This window comes from Xenopus tropicalis, chromosome 3 (assembly GCF_000004195.4).
Source record: "Xenopus tropicalis strain Nigerian chromosome 3, UCB_Xtro_10.0, whole genome shotgun sequence".
NCBI lineage: Eukaryota > Metazoa > Chordata > Amphibia > Anura > Pipidae > Xenopus > Xenopus tropicalis.
This window is the reverse complement of record NC_030679.2, coordinates 9,829,522-9,849,190: the sequence shown is the minus strand read 5'-3', so window position 1 is coordinate 9,849,190 and position 19,669 is coordinate 9,829,522. Positions and strand designations below refer to the sequence as shown.

Below are 19,669 nucleotides of genomic sequence, written 5' to 3'. Positions count from 1 at the left end.
CTAACTTAAACACATCTAAAGGGGTGGTTCACTTTTAAGTTAACTTGTAGTATGTTATAGAATGGCCTATTCCTAGCAACTTTGCAGGTCACTGACCAAAAAGTATTGCTCTGTGAAGCTACAGTTTTATTTTTCCATGCAGGCCCCTTAACTATTCATATTCCCATCTCTTGTTTAAACCACTACCTGGTTTAGACCCTAGCAACCAGATAGCTGCTGAAATACCAAATGGAGAGCTGCTGAAAAATAAGCTAAATAACCAAAAACCCATTAAAAATAAAAGAGGACCAAGTGCAACTTGTCTCAGAATATCAATGTCTACATCATATTAATAGTTAATTTAAAGGTTAACTACCCCTTGAAGCTAAATGATCACAAACACAAATGTATAGAGAAACCCTAACAGAAGTGCACGTATGAATGCTTTTACATCCTAAGCATTTTAGGGTTAAAAAAAGCACCCCACCCGCACTTTTGCGCAGTATCCATGGGAGTCAGTGGGAACGGCAAGAGGTAGTTGGGAGGTTAATTTTTTACACCAGCAGCGAATCCACTAAGTCTCACATTAGCTGTAGGTCAGTCTGTGTATGGCCCATATTTAGCCTTCCCAAACAAAAAAGTCACCCTCCGCCTATGTCTCTCCCCTCTGTGACTCCCCCCCAGAGAATGTTGCTAAATGGAGGATTCATTCCCCCCTACTATAACAGCCCCCCTAGTTATATAGGGCTTGGGGCAAGCAGCAGGCTCTAACCCTGAGTGTTTCAGTCAGTCGGTTAGGATACACCAACCGCCAATATGCAGAAGACAAGATTACGAAGAGACATGTTACAAGTGGGAGGAGGCAGGATAGCGAAGTGGTAGGGCAGGTGCCTAACATCACTGAGTCTGGAGTTCGATTCCCGCCTGGGAGCCCATCCATCAAATTGGAATTGGGACTCAAAGCTGATGCCATATATAGAAGAATGGTAGAAGAAGCCACATTGATGGAAGCAGAGGCACCAGGGAGAAGAAGGGAATTGAACTTGAAGGACCATTGATGTGAGGTCCCACCCAGGCCACAGGCGCGTCCTGGCCTTCTCCTTTTGTATTTTCAAGGGCAGCTCATGATTTATGATGCCAGCTATTAAACTGTCCCTGTCACAGCTCAATAAATAGTGCCTTTTGCCACAACCCACAGATTGCCAGTCTGAGCTTGAAGAAGATTGTCCAGCTAAGCTACCCAGATACCATTATAGTATCACATGAAGTGTTTCATGTGTAATTCCCCAGAAAGTGTGGCAGGATAAATGTTAGGTAAATTCCATGTATAATACCCCAGAACCCACAGTAGGATAAATACAGTGCCAATGCCATGTATAATACCCCAGAACACACAGCAGAATAAATACAGTGCCAATTCCATGTATAATACCCCAGAACCCACAGCAGAATACATACAGGGGCAGTTCCATGTATAATACCCCAGAACACACAGCAGAATAAATACAGGACCAATTCCATGTACAATACCCCAGAACCCACAGCAGGATAAATACAGGGCCAATTCCATGTATAATACCCCAGAACCCACAGCAGGATAAATACAGTGCCAGTGCCATGTATAATACCCCAGAACCCACAGCAGGATAAATACAGTGCCAATTCCATGTTTAATACCCCAGAACCCACAGCAGGATAAATACAGTGCCAATTCCATGTTTAATACCCCAGAACCCACAGCAGGATAAATACAGTGACAATTCCATGTATAATACCCCCAGAACCCACAGCAGGATAAATACAGTGCCAATTCCATGTATAATACCCCAGAACACATGGCAGGATAAATACAGTGCCAATTCCATGTATAATACCCCAGAACACACAGCAGGATAAATACAGTGCCAATTCCATGTATAATACCCCAGAAAACACAGCACGATAAATACAGTGCCAATTCCATGTATAATACCCCAGAAAACACAGCAGGATAAATACAGTGCCAATTCCATGTATAATACCCCAGAGCACACAGCAAGATAAGGTGCTGGTTCTTTATTTATATATATATATAATATATATATATATATATATAAAGTCCAAAATGGGAAGCACACCAGCAAAAATTACTATACCTTGGTGCTAGAGCCAGGAAATCTTTAAATAGGAAAAATGTCAGCACTCTTAGGATTTTCATATGAAAATCCTAAGAGTGCTGACATTTTTTCTATTTATATATATATGTGTGTGTGTGCTGTAGAAAATTCATCGGTGTTGGTTTGGGGGTCTTCACCTCCCCCCAAGCCTTCAAATCCACCTATGAGTATTTCCTCTCCCTTAGATGAAAGTCATGTACTTGAAGCTGCCACAAGAGGGGCCTTATCTCTATGAATTTATAGTGCTGTTAGTGTCCCAGCCACACCAGAATCTTTCCTCTTTCCCCCAGGAGAATATCAGTTTGCTGTGTCTTCTGATGACAATGCAGAGTTTTGGCTGAGCAAGGACCACACGGTTGAAAAACTGACTCTTATGTGCAGAGTCGGCCCGGTAAGTATTACTCCATTCTGCAAGTAGCATGTACTATACTTACAGTAAATGTTGGTAGATGCCATGCTTCTCCTTCTTTGCCCCAGCATTCCATGCATTGCCACCCAATCCCATTCCAGCTCATTCACCAACCCGACCCACCCTCGCTCTCTCTGCTTCTCCCACAGACAGGGAAACAATGGACGGCCCCAGGAGAGTTTGGAAAATTCCAGGACCAGGTGTCTATAGCAGTAAGGTGAGACAAAGGCTCAGCTGTGCAGGGAAAGATCTACTTAACGGTAGTAATGATTGTTTGGATATTATGCCATTTGCCCATTGTTATACCATACTGGCCGGGGGGGGGGGGGGGGAGTAAACTTAGATGCAGCCTTTATATTTCCCAGGTTTGTGGGTGCATAGCATTCATGGTGAAGTTGCACCTTTTTTCCCTGTTGTTTAGGTTGTCACCAACAATAAAGTATTATTTTGAGCTGTTGCACAAACAGGACGACGCGGGAACAGACCATGTGGAAGTGGTGGTAAGAAAGTCTCCTTGGAGGGAAGAATATAATCTGTTAGTGAAGCTTACTGTTCATGACCAGCAAAACATTTTGGCATTTGTTATCTGCACAGAGAGAGCCTTGTTGACTAAAGGTCCCCATACACGGGCCGATTGTAGCTGCCGATATGGGTCTCTTGGACCGATTCAGCAGCTTATCGGCCCGTGTATGGGCACTACCGACGGGCCTGCCCGACCGATATCTGGCCTGAAATTGCCCAGATATCGGTCAGGTTAGAAAATTCAGTCAGATCAGGGACCACATCAGCTCGTTAATGCGGTCCCCGAACTGACTGCCCTTTGCCGCCAATATAATTCAATCATTTGGCCCCAGGGCCAAACGATCGAATTATTTATTTTTTTGTACCTAAACGCTCCCCGATATCGCCCACCCATAGGTGGGGATATCGGGTGAAGATCTGCTCGCTTGGCGACATCACCAAGCGAGCGGATCTGCCTGTGTATGGGGACCTTTACAATGGGCCTGTCCGACCGATATCTGGCCTGAAATTGGCCAGATTATCGATCAGGCAGGTTAAAAGATTTAGTCGGATTGGGGACCGCATTGGCTTGTTGATGCGGTCCCCGTATCGACTGCCCCATTGCCGTCATTATAGCCTACATGTTCCCCGATATCACCCGTAGGTGGGCATATCAAGTGAAGATCCGTGTGAATTGGGCGAATCTTCACCTGTATGGGCACCTTTAGGGGAACCTCAAGCCCAGAGCCGGGTTGAGTAAGTGGGGAACAGGGTGCAGGCAGGGCAAGGGCCAAGTAGAGTTGCCGTGGGTACCAATACTACTCGGGACAGTGCTGCCAGCAAGGATGAAACTAATGATATCATGGGGTCCCTCAGACTCTTGGATTCATGTTAAAATGGGACTGAAAAGCACAGATTAGGTTACTGACTGTCTTATACGTCTGTCTCTTTCAGTGGCGTCTCACAGGGTTCAGCTCTCAGTTTATGGTGATAGACTCCCAGTTCCTGTCTCTTTTCTCCAGTAAGTTCAGTGATGTCGGCTACCCAACTTGTGATGTCACAGTTATAACTCCTCCTACACCTCTACAGAATTCCTCCCTTAGACTGCCCAGTATGGGCTTTGTGAATAGAAAATGATGACTTTCCTACGATCCCTCATAATACCCCAACCTATCCTGCCATTTCTTTATACTCCCGTTGAACTAATCTATATTGTCTCTCCATCCCTTCCTAGATGACACTGGGGATTCCTTGGGTGACACTTCGCAAATTCCAGTCTCCGCTGCCAGCTTTCACAGTGAAGGTTATGAGCAGCACCCGGCGGATATGCTGAAACCTGACCGGAGGGATGAATTTTATAAAGGTGGGTGAAAGGGGCAGGGCATATTTTTTAGCATAGTAAATGGTTTCTCATATTGAGGTTATACCCAATAGGCAAAAGCTTGGTGGCAACTACCACCCAACGGTCAGAGTTACTATGTGAGATTGGTGTATAGCTGCCTCAGGTTCATATCAGTAGCCTTGGCCGGCATAATACTGGTCTGGGTGTATCAAGATCTCAGTGACTGATAGTAGCCTTGTGGCTGTAATCTTAGCAAATATTTTCTTATCTGAATTGAGTAGATAAATGGGGCTGTGTTGGGGAGGCCTACCCTCCTTGGAGATAAGGACTATGTGAGCAAAGTTGAAGGAGGGTGGTAGTGGCACTTGATCCAAGGCCATATTAAACAGAGCCCCATTCATTTTTCAGAACTCTGGCCATGGCAACTCTAGTCAAGGCTTAGACAGTCAAAAAATGCAATGGTAACCTGGAGGGGACCATGCATACCTTGACTCTAGTTTGGTAACAGTTACCCCTCCTCATGCCATGTATGGATTTAAGGCAGGGGTGGGCAAACTTTTTGGCTCAGGGGCCACATTGACTTAGAGATGGGCCGGGCCAGCGTTACGCCGTTTCTGTGCGTCAGTCCCCAGATGCCAAGTCTCGCGTGATGAGACTTGCAGAGTCGGCGGCCCGGATTAAACAGACCAAGGGGCCAGACGTGGCCCGTGGCCATAGTTTGCACACCCCTGATTTAAGGGTGTGTCTTAATATGACATAATATAATTCCTTCACATATGAATGAAGGGGGATATCCCTGCAGTGAGCACCAACCATTTGGGGTTTTGCTGCTCTACCACCATTAATGTTGGGATGGTCTTAATAGCTCTTGTAATAAAATGGGTGTGGTTTGATTCCGGCCCTCGGTACCACAGAAGTTGGACAGCACTGCTGTAGGGTGAGTCCAGTTACAGCTGCACAAGATGTCATTCCAACCTATGGTAGGGTTTTAGTGGGCCCCATACTGGGCTAGTCCTGATTGATTCGGACTACGTGAGTTGACTGTTTGTCGCTCAAGCCACTTTACCTCTCAAAGAAATGAGTCTGGCTATTCTCCATGACCTTAAGTTTAACGGGAAAGATCATTGCATATGTAATTCCCAGGTCTCTCAAATTCCTTTTTACTCCCGTGTAGGAGGCTCTCTATTCTGTTGGACTATAGAGGAGTAGTCTGAGTAAAGGGAGGCTCCAGAGTTCCACAGGTCCCCTTTCTTGTGGGCAGCTTGCAATGCAGCATCCCTGTCCCTGTAGTTAAGGAGCCTGATCAAGTATACTCTAGGTCAGTGATCCCCAACCAGTGGCTCCGGGGCAACATGTTGCTCCCCAACCCCTTGGGTGTTGCTCTCAGTGCCCCCAAACCAGGGAGTTATTTTTGAATTCCTGACTTGGGGGCAAGTTTTGGTTGAATAAAAACAAGATTTCCTACCAAATAAAGCCCCCTGTAAGCTGATATGGTGCATAGAGGCCCCTAATAGCCAATCACAGCCCTTATTTGGCTCCTCCATGAACTTTTATGGTGCTTGTGTTGCTCCCCAAGTCTTTTTACATTTGACTGTGGCTCACGAGTAAGAAAGGTTGGGGACCCCTGCTCTAGGTGGTGCCCATGGTTGGCTGGGTTAGTACACAGTGTGCTCTATCTACCACAAATTGTGATGAGAATATCTCAAGCCCCAGCAGTTCTTTCAACCAGAATTCAGCAAACACCTCTGTTACCCTCACTGTGTTCCAGTAGCTCCACAAGTGGCACATTACTCCGGTTTTCAAGATCACCTATCCGGTTCAACACCGTTTTTAGGGATTGTTGTTGTCTTATCTCCATGCAGATAGGGGCTATTTTATCTTCTAGCCACTGACTCTCTCCTCCAGCACAGTGGTGTCTTGTACATTTCCAAGGTCCTGTTTGAATAGAGAAAACTCCACCTTATGTTCCTCCAACTTCGATGTGAAGGTAGAAGTGAGGGTTGTTTGGCAGCTCAGTATGGCGTTCATTAGGTCACCTGGTGTAGGTGCTGGTGGAGAGTCTTGTTCACCTGCCCTTAATGGGGAAAAGGCTGGCGAAGGTTACAACAGTTCTAAAGTAGTGCTGTGATGGCTTGGTGTGCGAGTGTATTGTTCCAGCTTACTGGCTACCTCAGCTCAGCCACCCAAGGGCAATTGGAAAAGACCTGAACCTGTCCCCTCAGTTGGCATTGGATATGACATCAAAGATAAAATCAGTGATGACGTTGGAAGGGAGGGCAGGCTTGGGGAACACTATACTTATACTTATCTTTTCCTTTGTTCTTAACTCTTCTAGTTCCACTAATAACAAAAAGCCGAATACACAATGTCTTGCCTACCTGCTCCTACAAGCCCAGTTACTTGGTGGAAGGATACCCTCTTCAGCGCTACCAGGGACTCCAATTTGTAAGTAGCTCCGCTAAATAGGGAAACAATATGGCGGATTATTATTATGTAGATGTAGGGGTGGTGGCGGGGTGGAGTTCAGTTTAAAAAGAAGAGGGAACAAGGGGCTATATTCTAAAGCTGACCGCACACATGAAGGTAGAGCATTTATGCTGACTCTTGCAGTGGTTCTCAACCTTCCTAATGCCGCGACCCTTTAATACAGTTGCTCATGTTGTGGTGACCCCCAACCATAAAATTATTCCTTAGACCATTGGAAATATGTGTTTTCCGATGGTCTTAGGCGACCCCTGTGAAAGGGTTGTTCGAACCCCAAAGGGGTCTCGACCCACAAGTTGAGATCACTGCCTACTGTCCTGTCCTTCCAGAAGGAAGTTCCTATGACCTGATGCCTCCTATTGGTGCATAAGGAAACTCCTTAGCCAATAGGTTTCGTGTAGGGTCATATTGCTTGTGTTAGTTAGACCTTGACCAACCATTCCATCATTGCATCTTATGGGACCTGACCTGCAATGCAAAGGACAAAAAGTAAAAGGAGTAACTAGGGTTCCAGGGAATCAGATATTATGCCAGGGAGCCTTAGGGCTGTTTAACACATATGATATTTATCATATATCATTAAATGGACACTAGGAGGTCCCAGCCCAATACTTTCTGTGCTTGAAGCTTAAAAAGCAACCGACTTTTGTATAGAAACACTGTGTTTTTTGGATCAAAACCTGCTGCTAGCGATGGCGTCCATGTTCTAGAGTTATGTCTTCCTCCACTTTGGATGCCATCACTATTCCTCAGCTGGGAGCAGAACCAAGCCTGAAATGGACTCTCCATAACTTGTTGCATCTCCTCCTGCAGGTTCACTTGACCTATGTGTATCCCAATGATTACACACGTCTCACCCACATGGAGAAGGACAACCAGTGCATCTATCAAGAGAACACAAGACGTTCCAACAGGTGAATATACACAGTGCTAAATATTGCACCACCGTTATGTCCTCTCCTTTTGTCATTGTAATTCTCAAATTTATTCAACTTGCAAGTGCTTAAATCCATGCTACACACAATACATTCTTCTTTGCAACTTGCAACGAGTGCCAATGTACCCCTTTAGCCTGTTCTGCACAAGTGCAGTAACTTATGCAATGAAACCCTGGAATTACCATCAGCCTAGACTTCCAGGGTTTCCTTAGTGGGTTTAGCCCATTGCTGCAACTGATTTGCACCACATAAATCACACAATCGGCCAAGTGAAGTCAACACAATGTACGGTAAAAAGCGTGGGGCTGGTACAATTAGCTCAAGTTGTGCTTGATACAACAATGCTGCATTGTGGGTACAAAATATTGCAATTTGATTATGATTGTTTCTTACACTATGGTAGCAGCTATTAGTGTCAGTCAGAAACAAGAGGGCACCTTGTTCCCTATAGTGAGCCCTTCCCTTAATCATCATTCTCATGGATTGGTGTTCCTCACACCAGCAGAAGGAATAGGTGCCAACAAGTGAAGCCCTATAGCAACATTGATAGCAGAAACTGGTATAGTATATCTTAGTTGGGATCAAGTACAGGTACTGTTTTATTATTACAGAGAAAAGGGAATCATTTAACCATTAAATAAACCCAATAGGGCTGTTCTGCCCCAATAAGGGGTAATTATATCTTAGTTGGGATCAAGTACAGGTACTGTTTTATTATTACAGAGAAAAGGGAATCATTTAACCATTAAATAAACCCAATAGGGCTGTTCTGCCCCAATAAGGGGTAAGTATATCTTAGTTGGGATCAAGTACAGGTACTGTTTTATTATTACAGAGAAAAGGGAATCATTTAACCATTAAATAAACCCAATAGGGCTGTTCTGCCCCAATAAGGGGTAATTATATCTTAGTTGGGATCAAGTACAGGTACTGTTTTATTATTACAGAGAAAAGGGAATCATTTAACCATTTCGGAACTTTCTGGATAACGGGTTTCCGGGTAACGGATCCTATACCTGTACAATAATTGTGATCCAGCTCTAACAATTGTATTCATTTCACAGATTTACATATAAAAGATACATGAAAATGGACCAACAAGAACCGAAACTCAGCATTCAGCCAGGTGGGTACATTGGGGCGTGTCTGTATTCAGTGCCTAGTTCAGTTTAAAGGAGAACCAGAATACCTGGATATGGTTTTAATTTTAAGATATCATATGCTTTAATCCATGTATTTTTGTGTGTTTACTAAGACTGGAGATAAATATCTCCGGTGATGTTACCCATAGCAACCAATCAGCAATAAGATTTGAGCAGTCACCTACAAGTTAGAAATCAAAGCAAAGACCTAATTGGTTGCTACAGGCAACATCACCGGTGATATTTATCTCCATTCTTAGTAAACACACCCCTATGTCCTTTTCGTCTTAGGTTGACAGGAGGCCTTTGTGTTTTTTTACTTCATATGACTGGCCATTGAAATCTTATCTTACATTAGGATTATGTGCTGTAATCCATATTTGGGTTTTTTTTCCAAATTTTTCAGGCATGTTGGAAGATTATAACCCTTCAGATTTTGAATATGAGGAGGCACAAGAGGAAGAATCTGAAAACAGAGGTGATATGCCCCGAAAGAACAGTCTGCAACATCAAAGAAAACTTCTTTTTCTTATAAGTGAAAAAGAACCAGAGATATCCAAGGGGTCCGAGGCAGGACCTGGCAGGAGACCCAACTCTGTGCCTATCACTGTATCTGATGTTCAAGATAGGGTTACCCTCGATGTACAAGACAAGATCATACCAGATGTGGACAATGCAAGAACCTCCACGAAGCTTAGCGTGCAATTGCAGGTTACCAAAACTTCATCCAAGGTCCAGCAACCAATAGCAGCAGAGTACAGAGACAGAAAAAATCAACTAGGGTGGCGTAGGATAAAGGACAACCAGATCAATTTAGGAGAAAGAGCTGGAGGAAAGGCAAAAATGATGCGTTCTACTGGAAGTACTACTAAGGCAATAAATCAAAAGAAAGTAAAAATGGGCAAAAAGAGAGGTCAAATTTATCAAAAGGAGCAGATATCAGTAACAGCTATGCCCAACAAGAAGTCAAAATTGCAGGATAAGCTTAACAGCAAACATATGAGGCCATATGAGCCCAAAGAACAGACTCAAGCATGGACTAATCTACCTAAAGTGGAAATGCATGAATACAGCAGGGAAGAGAGACCAAAATTCCAGACTATAATGCGTTTGCAAAGGGAGACTGAGGCACAACTTGGCAATGTAAAAAGACTTGGATCAAACTTGGATAATGGGAAGATACAGATAACCTATGAGACTGGGAATCCTGTACCTGAACAGGAAAAGGAGGAAAAGCAAATGCCTGAACCTGTTAATGTTCTGCAGTTTGGACGCTTTGACCCAAGAGTCAACAGACCAGATCTACAGGTTCAGCCTGTTGAAGATCACAAAAATGAAATTGAACTTCCTATGCCTCAACTCGAACAGAAGGAGGGTCAAAACCCTGAATCTATTGATACTGGCATATTGGGACGCTTTGACCCGAGAGTTAAAAGACCAAACTTTGAACAAGCTGAAGAGCAGAACAATGTAGGAGATATCCCAGCTGATGAGGTAAGATCGGAAAATGTTGAGTATGAAGATGATGATCCAGAGGAAGAAGAAGAGGAGGAGGATGTGGAGTACCCATGGATTTATGAGCAGCCAGTAAACTGGAATCAGACATTCAATTTTGGTCAGACGGATTTCCAAATTGTTCGGCCAGACTCGATCGATCTTCAGTGCAACACATCTGGCAACTTGTTGCTCCGAGAGAGAGAGGTCTTTGGGGTGGTGGCAGCATTTATGAGGAAACTCAACCAAAAGTATCGAGGGTGAGAAACAGAAACAATGTATAAACTGCATTTAAGTGCCCAAGATGTAGGTTTAACAACCCCAGAATTAGGAAAAGTGGCAGAAAGGTAGAAAAGCAAGAGGGGGGTGTAATAACAAGTGACAAATGTTGACCAAGGTCTAATAACCTTAAGTAGTTGCCCAGACACTGCCCATACAAACTAAAAACAGACAGGTTTAGGGAAAAGGAACCTTTTTCTCTATAGGGTGACCATATATCTCCCTAATGGCTAATACTATGGTCTAGAGCAGAGCTGCCCAACTATGGCCACCCACAGACATTATTTATGGCCTTAGGCCTCAACACAAGCTCTGTAATCTTCATTATAATGGCGCCGTCACTTTAATACCAATTGCCATTTAAATGATTGGGTTATTGGCCCACTACATGGCAAAATTTGGAAAGCGCTAGTTCAGATCAATGGATCCCAAACTGTGAAGGACATTGGACTTGGATTGTCTTAGATACCCCTGCAACTATGACAAGGTGACAGTCTTGATCCAAGAGGGCCCAGTCTGAAAGCCAGATATAGTGATATTTAGGATTGGTGTTTATACCAATGGAAATATAGATGGGTTAACTATAATCTAAAGGGGCCCCCTATGTTTGATCAGACAAAGAGCTCTATATGTTTGATTGTAAAACACTGTTATGTAAGAAGAGAGACAAAGAATATTCTGGGGAAAGTACTACGGACTACTGACTTTTTTGCCCAGTATTTGGTCAATACAATGATTTATTCATAGTAAAATGACAGTGATATGAAAGCATTGTCCTAATTGTTACCCTGCTATAGCTTTAGGAGTAGTCAGAACATCATATTATTGTGTACCCCCTAATATCACCCTCTATTGACTGATTTAGGACCCCCCAGGAACCATGAAGGCCAGATAGGGTGGTTTTGGTCTCCTAAATATTCTTGGACATCCAATTGAAAAGATCCAAATATAGGGACATTTTGGCTAAGCACCTAGCTGCTTTCCTGTATTTTCTTGAAACTATCACTATTTTGTTCTTGATTCCAGGATGTATCAGCTCCAGAATATTATAAACGTGGAAAAACGGCGGGATTACCTTCATGGCAGTCGTTACTTTCTGGAGCTAGAGTTAAAAGCCCGGCATGGCCATATTCAACGATTTGCTCACTATGTCTATGCTCCTGAATGGCAGGGCATCTTCTCTGAGGATAACGAGCAAGAGAGAGCAATGAAAAACATGATGTGGGGGTCCTACCGGCGGCTGCTGGGTGCCACGTGGGAACCCGATTTGTGTTGGCCAAGTGGCCTCAACTGGAACCCTCAGGCTACTGTGCATTTCATAGTGCCAAGTAAGTATAAAGCTGTCATGATGGTGTTGTAGCCCAGCTCACTGCTTGAGTTTCTGTAGTTCTAGGGTGCAGGTCAGTAACAATAGTTACCCATGTGCTGGAATTTTCTTTTCCTCTAGTTAAGAACCAAGCCCGTTGGGTGCAAAAATTTATCAGGGACATGGAGATCCTATACCAGGCCACGTTAGACTCCCGATTCAATGTCATTATTGTGGACTTCAACAGCACAGACCTCGATGTGGAAGCTGCCCTGAGACAGTCGCACGTTCCCAGGTAAACATAACTGCTGGAAGAAATGCATGGATAAGGGATGGACAGTGTCGGACTGGGACCCCAGGGGCCACCAGAAAACCTTAGACCCCAGGCCCACTTTTCAAACTATTTTCCTGCTTTCCCCACCCAACCTCTTTATTCTCCCAGTCTCTTTTATTTACATGCTAGCATCTAATCCTCCATCTATTTCTCCTCTTTCTTCCCATTCAGAAATAGGGAGTGGCCATGAAACAGGCCAAATGGTCAGGAGCAGGAGGGCCCACTGACACCTGGGCCCACCGGGAGTTTTCCTGGTATCCTAATGGGCCAGTCCGACACTAGGGATGGATAGGAATAGCAGTGACGTAGGCAATGTGGAAAGACTTTTAACTTCTTTAAAGTCCCTCTGTGTTTTTTTGGAGAGTAAAGAGTCATATGTGGGCTTACAGAACATTATTAGTGATTTTGTGAGTTCTAAGGGATCTGACGGTAATGAGGGACAAAGCGTATTTGAAGGGTCATAATGTAGGGCCTATGATCTGAAGGTCTTCTCTGTACTAAAGGACTGTGTAAGATTATTACAATAACCAAAGTTTTGCAGTATAGTGTGGCAAAAAGATCACCAAACAAATGTAAAAATGATTTTATATTGGGAAAAATATTTACCTAAATCATAAAGTAGATGAAAGATACGACACAAAAGACTACAATAAACACCAAAAGTCATGCAAAACACACACAGCAGCCCAGGGTTGTCAGGGTTCCCTCTGATCTAGTAATGTGGTCAGTCCTCTCCATGCCCGGTGTCTTCTGTGCCCTACTGAAGCCAAACTTATATACAGGAGAGATGGGTGGCATCTAGAAGTTTCTAGAAGACAACCAAGTCATAAGCCAGGGATCCCCAACCTTTCTTACTCGTGAGCCACAGTCACATGGAAAAAGACTTGGGGAGCAACACAAGCACCATAAAAGTTCATGGAGGAGCCAAATAAGGGCTGTGATTGGCTATTAGGCAGCCTCTATGCACCCTATCAGCTTACAGGGGGCTTTATTTGGTAGGAAATCTTGTTTTTATTCAACCAAAACTTGCCCCCAAGTCAGGAATTCAAAAATAACTCCCTGGTTTGGGAGCACTGAGAGCAACATCCAAGGGGTTGGGGAGCAACATGTTACCCCTGAGCCACTGGTTGGGGATCACTGCCCTAGGGAATGCGAGTGAACTTTGAGTGTGTACAAGAGCTAGGTTATATTTAACTTTGGGTCTACAGGATCTCTCCATACAGAGAAACTATATATAAATTCTGCCTATTCCAAAGAGGTTTGCTATAATGGTGGGAACTATATGAATTTTGGATCCTAAAGGATCACCCTTTACTGAAGGGTTGGCTACTTAGGGTTAACTTTCTCATGTGTAAAGACACCTGAGAACTTTCTCCTTGAGCTGTACCTTTCCACAGCCTTCTATTGATGGATTTACTAACCCAGCTCCAAGAATTCTAGAAAACATGATGTTCTTCCATAAAGAAATGCTGGTGTGTCCCATTGGATAGAATTGAACTTGGCACTTCTGAGCCCCTCAGGCAGGAGAATGCCCTCTTGTTCAACATTTTATAACATGTCTGTCTACGTGCAAATCCTTAGGAATCTCTTGGTGGGAGTCTGTAGGTGACCTTTCTCTTGCATTTCTTCCCTTCAGTTACCAATACGTAAAGCTGCAGGGGAGCTTTGAGCGTTCTGCTGGGCTGCAGGCTGGAATTGATATAGTGAAGGTGAGTTACCCCAAACGGTGATTGCTTAGACCAGCAGTTCTCAACCTGTGGGTCGGGGCCCCTTTGGGGGTGGAACAACCCTTTCACAGGGGTCTCCTAAGACCATGGGAAAACACATATTTCCGATGGTCTTAGGAATAATTTTATGGTTGGGGGTCTCACAACATGAGGAACTGTATTAGGAAGGTTGAGAACCACTGGCTAAGACACATTTGGGTTGTTATTTACTTCTTTTCTGATTGACGATTGATAGATAGGACCCATTATCCAGAATGCTCGGGACCAAGGGTATTCCGGATAAGAGATCTTTCCGTAATTTGGATCTCCATACCTTAAGTCTACTAAAAAATCAATAAAACATTTATTAAACCCAATTGGGCTGTTCTGCCCCCAATAAGGGGTAATTATATCTTAGTTGGGATCAAGTACAGGTACTGTTTTATTATTACAGAGAAAAGGGAATCATTTAACCATGAAATAAACCCAATAGGGCTGTTCTGCCCCCAATAAGGGGTAATTATATCTTAGTTGGGATCAAGTACAGGTACTGTTTTATTATTACAGAGAAAAGGGAATCATTTAACCATTAATTAAACCCAATAGGGCTGTTCTGCCCCCAATAAGGGGTAATTATATCTTAGTTGGGATCAAGTACAGGTACTGTTTTATTATTACAGAGAAAAGGGAATCATTTAACCATTAATTAAACCCAATAGGGCTGTTCTGCCCCCAATAAGGGGTAATTATATCTTAGTTGGGATCAAGTACAGGTACTGTTTTATTATTACAGAGAAAAGGGAATCATTTAACCATTAAATAAACCCAATAGGGCTGTTCTGCCCCCAATAAGGGGTAATTATATCTTAGTTGGGATCAAGTACAGGTACTGTTTTATTATTACAGAGAAAAATTCTGAATTGTTTGATTAAAATGGAGTCTATTGGAGACAGGCTTTCCATAATTTGGAGCTTTCTGGATAATGGGTTTTCAGATAAGGGATCCCATACCTGTACAACATACAAATTGCACATCATTACATTTTTGGTAATTCATGAATATACAGTTGACTACCACGTGGCCTCCAGATTTTGATGACCTTTAACCCAAACGATATAGCCTCCTAATTTCTCTACCACCAGCCCGTCAGGAATTCAATAAGTAACATTGCTTCTCCTCTTTACAGAACCCGCACAGCATCCTGTTCCTTTGTGACCTACACATGCACTTCCCTCCATCCATCATTGACTCCATGCGCACGCACTGCGTGGAAGGGAAGATGGTCTTCGCTCCTATTGTGGTACGGCTGAACTGTGGCGCAACACCCCGTTGGCCTGAGGGTAAGATAAAAATTTGAAAAGGTTGGGCAATTTATGGTGAACCCCTGATTGGCTGTGATCACAGTGCTACTCAAGCAGTCGTCATGTGTGATGTCCAGTGAGGAGGACCTTATAGACTTTCTGTTCATTGGCTCTTACCGTAATTCTTCAGGTTACTGGGAGGTGAACGGATTTGGTCTACTGGGAATCTACAAGTCTGACTTGGATCGCATTGGGGGGATGAACACACAGGAATTCAAGGAACGATGGGGTGGAGAGGACTGGGAACTGCTGGACAGGTGAGGACAATCGCATGTAAATATCTTGCCATGTTGATGGAAATTGTAGACCATTCAGGGATGGAGCTTGGTTCCTATGGAAATGTAGAGCAGGTCAATGGAGCTTTCACCTGCAGATGAAGCCAACCAGATTGGTATTTGATCAAAGTTGCATGATAGGTTTGCCTATAAAAACTATAATGGCAACTATTCAAGGTAAAGAAGTAACCTAGGGAAACATAAAGGGAATCTCCTCCCAAAAACTATTGTTTCCGTATTGGCCCTTCAGCTGTTGTTGAAATAAGAATCTCAACAATTTGCTTTGTGGGGGTTCTAGGAGTCGTACTTCAACCAACTGAAGGAGAGCAGGTTGGGCACTTTGTGATCTTGTCCGACTATTGCCATAACTATACCCTTCTATCACTACCTGAAACAGCTAATCTATGGACCTGCTGGTGGGTTCTAGAGCCAGATTATCTCAAGGATTGGTAGGTTGCATCCTTGGCTGGAGCAAGCAATGACTGAATTAAATGTTTCTCAGCCACTTGAGTAGCTTTGTTATACTCGGCAAGAAAAAACCCATCTATTATTGTTCAGTAGGGTGACCCTTGGTCCTTCTCTTCCTAACTAGGATCATCCAGGCTGGTCTGGAAGTGGAGCGTGTGGCTGTGAGAAACTTCTACCACCATTACCATTCCAAGCGTGGCATGTGGAACCGACGACAGGCCTCAAACTGAAGATGAAAAACAGACATCGGGGACTGGAAAACATCTTCTGTTTGGGGTCATCATGTGCCCCCAACCCTGCTGCTTCCAGGAGCACACAGGAACCTTCTGGATAACGTCACCAAAATCCAGAACAGTGGAGCACACGTTGAACAGGTCATACTCATTTAGTGGCCTTATCGTATAAAAGGTGTACACTGCCTATGGATATATCCGGATAATGACATTCTGTGTAACTTTTTATATTCTGGAATGCCCTATAGGCATCTCTGGATAGGAAAAATGGAGACACTATTGTAGGAATACTGCCCTACGATGGGGTATCTCCTGTGGCATTATGGAAGGAGAATTGTGCCTCTTATATGGACAATAAGGAATCTGGCTCTTGAGTGTTCAAAGTGTTAGTTGAACCCTGAGGTGTAAGAAGGGGTAACTATTCTACCAAACCGGTGGGTATAGTGACTGCCCAATGCAGGTATACAAGAGAAGTGTGAGAAGAAGATACCTAGAACAGATTTGCAGATTGTGGCAAATATTCCGCCAGTCGGTGCCGCCAGTAGTGGTAGAAAGATCTTGGGCAATACAGACTGTGCTACATTATTTATATAAAAGAGGACTGTTCTTTTCCCACAGCCTTCAGTACCTGAGACAACATGTAGGCCTTAGAGAATTTATTATTATTTTTTATAAATGCTGAGTAAGACTTAGTTCTTATGTCTACGTTAAGCACATTTCTAGTGTATTGTAATTATTTGCCAATAAGCACTGTTACAATGAGAAGTTTTCTCCTTCTCTCTGCTCCAATCGGAAGTTGTCTCCTTCTCTCTGCTCCAATGAGACGTTTTCTCCTTCTCTCTGCTCCAATGGGAAGTTGTCTCCTTCTCTCTGCTCCAATGAGACGTTTTCTCCTTCTCTCTGCTCCAATAGGAAGTTGTCTCCTTCTCTCTGCTCCAATGAGACGTTTTCTCCTTCTCTCTGCTCCAATAGGAAGTTGTCTCCTTCTCTCTGCTCCAATGAGACGTTGTCTCCTTGTCTCTGCTCCAATGAGAGGTTTTCTCCTTCTCTCTGCTCCAATGAGACGTTTTCTCCTTCTCTCTGCTCCAATGAGACGTTTTCTCCTTCTCTCTGCTCCAATGAGACGTTTTCTCCTTCTCTCTGCTCCAATGAGACGTTTTCTCCTTCTCTCTGCTCCAATGCGAAGTTTCCTCCTTCTCTCTGCTCCAGTGAGGAGTTTTCTTCTTCTCTGCCCCAATGATAAGTTGTCTCCTTCTCTCTGCTCCAATGAGACGTTGTCTCCTTGTCTCTGCTCCAATGAGAGGTTTTCTCCTTCTCTCTGCTCCAATGAGACGTTTTCTCATTCTCTCTGCTCCAATGAGACGTTTTCTCCTTCTCTCTGCTCCAATGAGACGTTTTCTCCTTCTCTCTGCTCCAATGAGACGTTTTCTCCTTCTCTCTGCTCCAATGCGAAGTTTCCTCCTTCTCACTGCTCCAGTGAGAAGTTTTCTCCTCTTTGCTCCATTGAGGAGTTTCCTCCTTCTCACTGCTCCAGTGAGAAGTTTTCTCCTTCTCTCTGCTCCAATGAGGAGTTTTCTTCTTCTCTGCCCCAATGAGAAGTTGTCTCCTTCTCTCTGCTCCAATGAGAAGTTTTCTCCTTCTCTCTGCTCCAATGAGGAGTTTTCGTCTTCTCTGCCCCAATGAGAAGTTGTCTCCTTCTCTCTGCTCCAATGAGAAGTTGTCTCCTTCTCTCTGCTCCAATGAGAAGTTTTCTTCTTCACTCTACTCCAATGAGAAGTTTTCTCCTTCTCTCTGCTCCAATGAGGAGTTTCCTCCTTCTCACTGCTCCAGTGAGAAGTTTTCTCCTTCTCTCTGCTCCAATGAGAAGTTTTCTTCTTCTCTCTACTCCAGTGAGAAGTTGTCTCCTTCTCTTTGCTCCAATGAGAGAGTATTTCTTTAATAGCCCCAGACCCAGGTCAGAACCGCTTGCTATTGCCCTTTATGTTAACCCCTGAAAGCCCAGTGCTTATTGGGAGCTCATTGCTCAGACTGCCTAATTATGTGTCTTTTTTATACTTAGTTTTAATGAAGGAGTTTGGTAAGTTGAGTATTAGGTATCAGGACAGGTAGGTGTGTGTTGCTATAGATGTGTGTTGCCTATTGCCATCATTCTGTCCCAATAGTCCTAATAGAGAGTTTACATTTGCTTAACCCATAATTATTCCAGTGCATTGTGGTTCCCAATCAGTGAAGGCTAAAACATGCCTACATATAAGGGCCGCCTCCTATAACCAATGTTACAGGCCCCACCCACCTACCCATCAACTGTATCAAACCCCACCCCCTGATTTTTTTAACTGAAGGCAAAACATACCTACCTATAACAAGCACCTCTTATATACTTGTTTAAGTCTCCACCCACTTACCCAGCATTCTTTTTGAATGAAATTAAGCTAATGATTCCCTATATTCTCAACGATGTAAACAGAATGGGTGTAATTATAGGGGGAGAAACCCCTACAGCCACAAGGGGCCCCAGAGACCCCAGTAAGAACTCCTCCCCCTTCTTCTCTTACTCTTACTATGTCCCATCATTCCCTGTTCCTGGGGAGCAGGACTGTGATTGGCCTGTGGGTGTGGGTGGCAGGGTAGCCCAGAGCTGTGGGTTGCTGGCAGGTCCAGACTGGGATTAAAGTAATGCCCTGGCCCTAATAGCCCCCCACAAACCCACTAAATAGTGACTGTCTATGGCATCTTATAGCAGCCCCTTAGGGTGTGTTACTGGGCATTACTGGGTGTGTTACTGGGCATTACTGGGTGTGTTACTGGGATATTTATTTATTTTATATGTTACAGACATTCTCAGTGTGAAGGATCCAGCGTTCTCATTTTTTAAAATACAAATGTGACAAATAAAGTGCACTTTTACCCTTTACTTTTCTGTTCCATTTAATGTCTAGACCCCCTACCCATATGTATAAATACAAATATACAGAGAAGGAATGTTCTGGGCACACAATAAGCTGTACCCCCATACTGTACTGTCTAAGGGAAACACTATGGCACCTCCTACCCATATGTATAAATACAAATATACAGAGAAGGAATGTTCTGGGCACACAATAAGCTGTACCCCCATACTGTACTGTCTAAGGGAAACACTATGGCCCCCCCTACCCATATGTATAAATACAAATATACAGAGAAGGAATGTTCTGGGCACACAATAAGCTGTACCCCCATACCGTAATATCTTATGATAAAGGATATCTATGCAGACAAA

General features: G+C 43.7%; 1 protein-coding gene across 2 annotated transcripts in view; it reads left to right on the top strand.

The window, feature by feature from the left end:
* Positions 1-19,321, top strand: part of b4galnt3 (beta-1,4-N-acetyl-galactosaminyl transferase 3) — a 55,920-nt gene extending 36,599 nt beyond the window's left edge. For both annotated transcript variants that reach the window (XM_031898635.1, XM_031898636.1), the window contains exons 5-19: positions 2,426-2,526; positions 2,694-2,761; positions 2,966-3,044; positions 4,000-4,066; positions 4,280-4,408; positions 6,723-6,832; positions 7,685-7,785; positions 8,874-8,935; positions 9,358-10,705; positions 11,751-12,052; positions 12,172-12,325; positions 14,001-14,073; positions 15,257-15,410; positions 15,562-15,688; positions 16,299-19,321. In XM_031898635.1, coding sequence (XP_031754495.1) covers positions 2,426-2,526; positions 2,694-2,761; positions 2,966-3,044; positions 4,000-4,066; positions 4,280-4,408; positions 6,723-6,832; positions 7,685-7,785; positions 8,874-8,935; positions 9,358-10,705; positions 11,751-12,052; positions 12,172-12,325; positions 14,001-14,073; positions 15,257-15,410; positions 15,562-15,688; positions 16,299-16,404 — 2,981 coding nt within the window. In that variant the 3' untranslated portion in view covers positions 16,405-19,321. The remainder of the gene's footprint in view (positions 1-2,425; positions 2,527-2,693; positions 2,762-2,965; positions 3,045-3,999; positions 4,067-4,279; positions 4,409-6,722; positions 6,833-7,684; positions 7,786-8,873; positions 8,936-9,357; positions 10,706-11,750; positions 12,053-12,171; positions 12,326-14,000; positions 14,074-15,256; positions 15,411-15,561; positions 15,689-16,298) is intronic.
* The last annotated feature ends 348 nt before the right edge of the window (positions 19,322-19,669 follow it).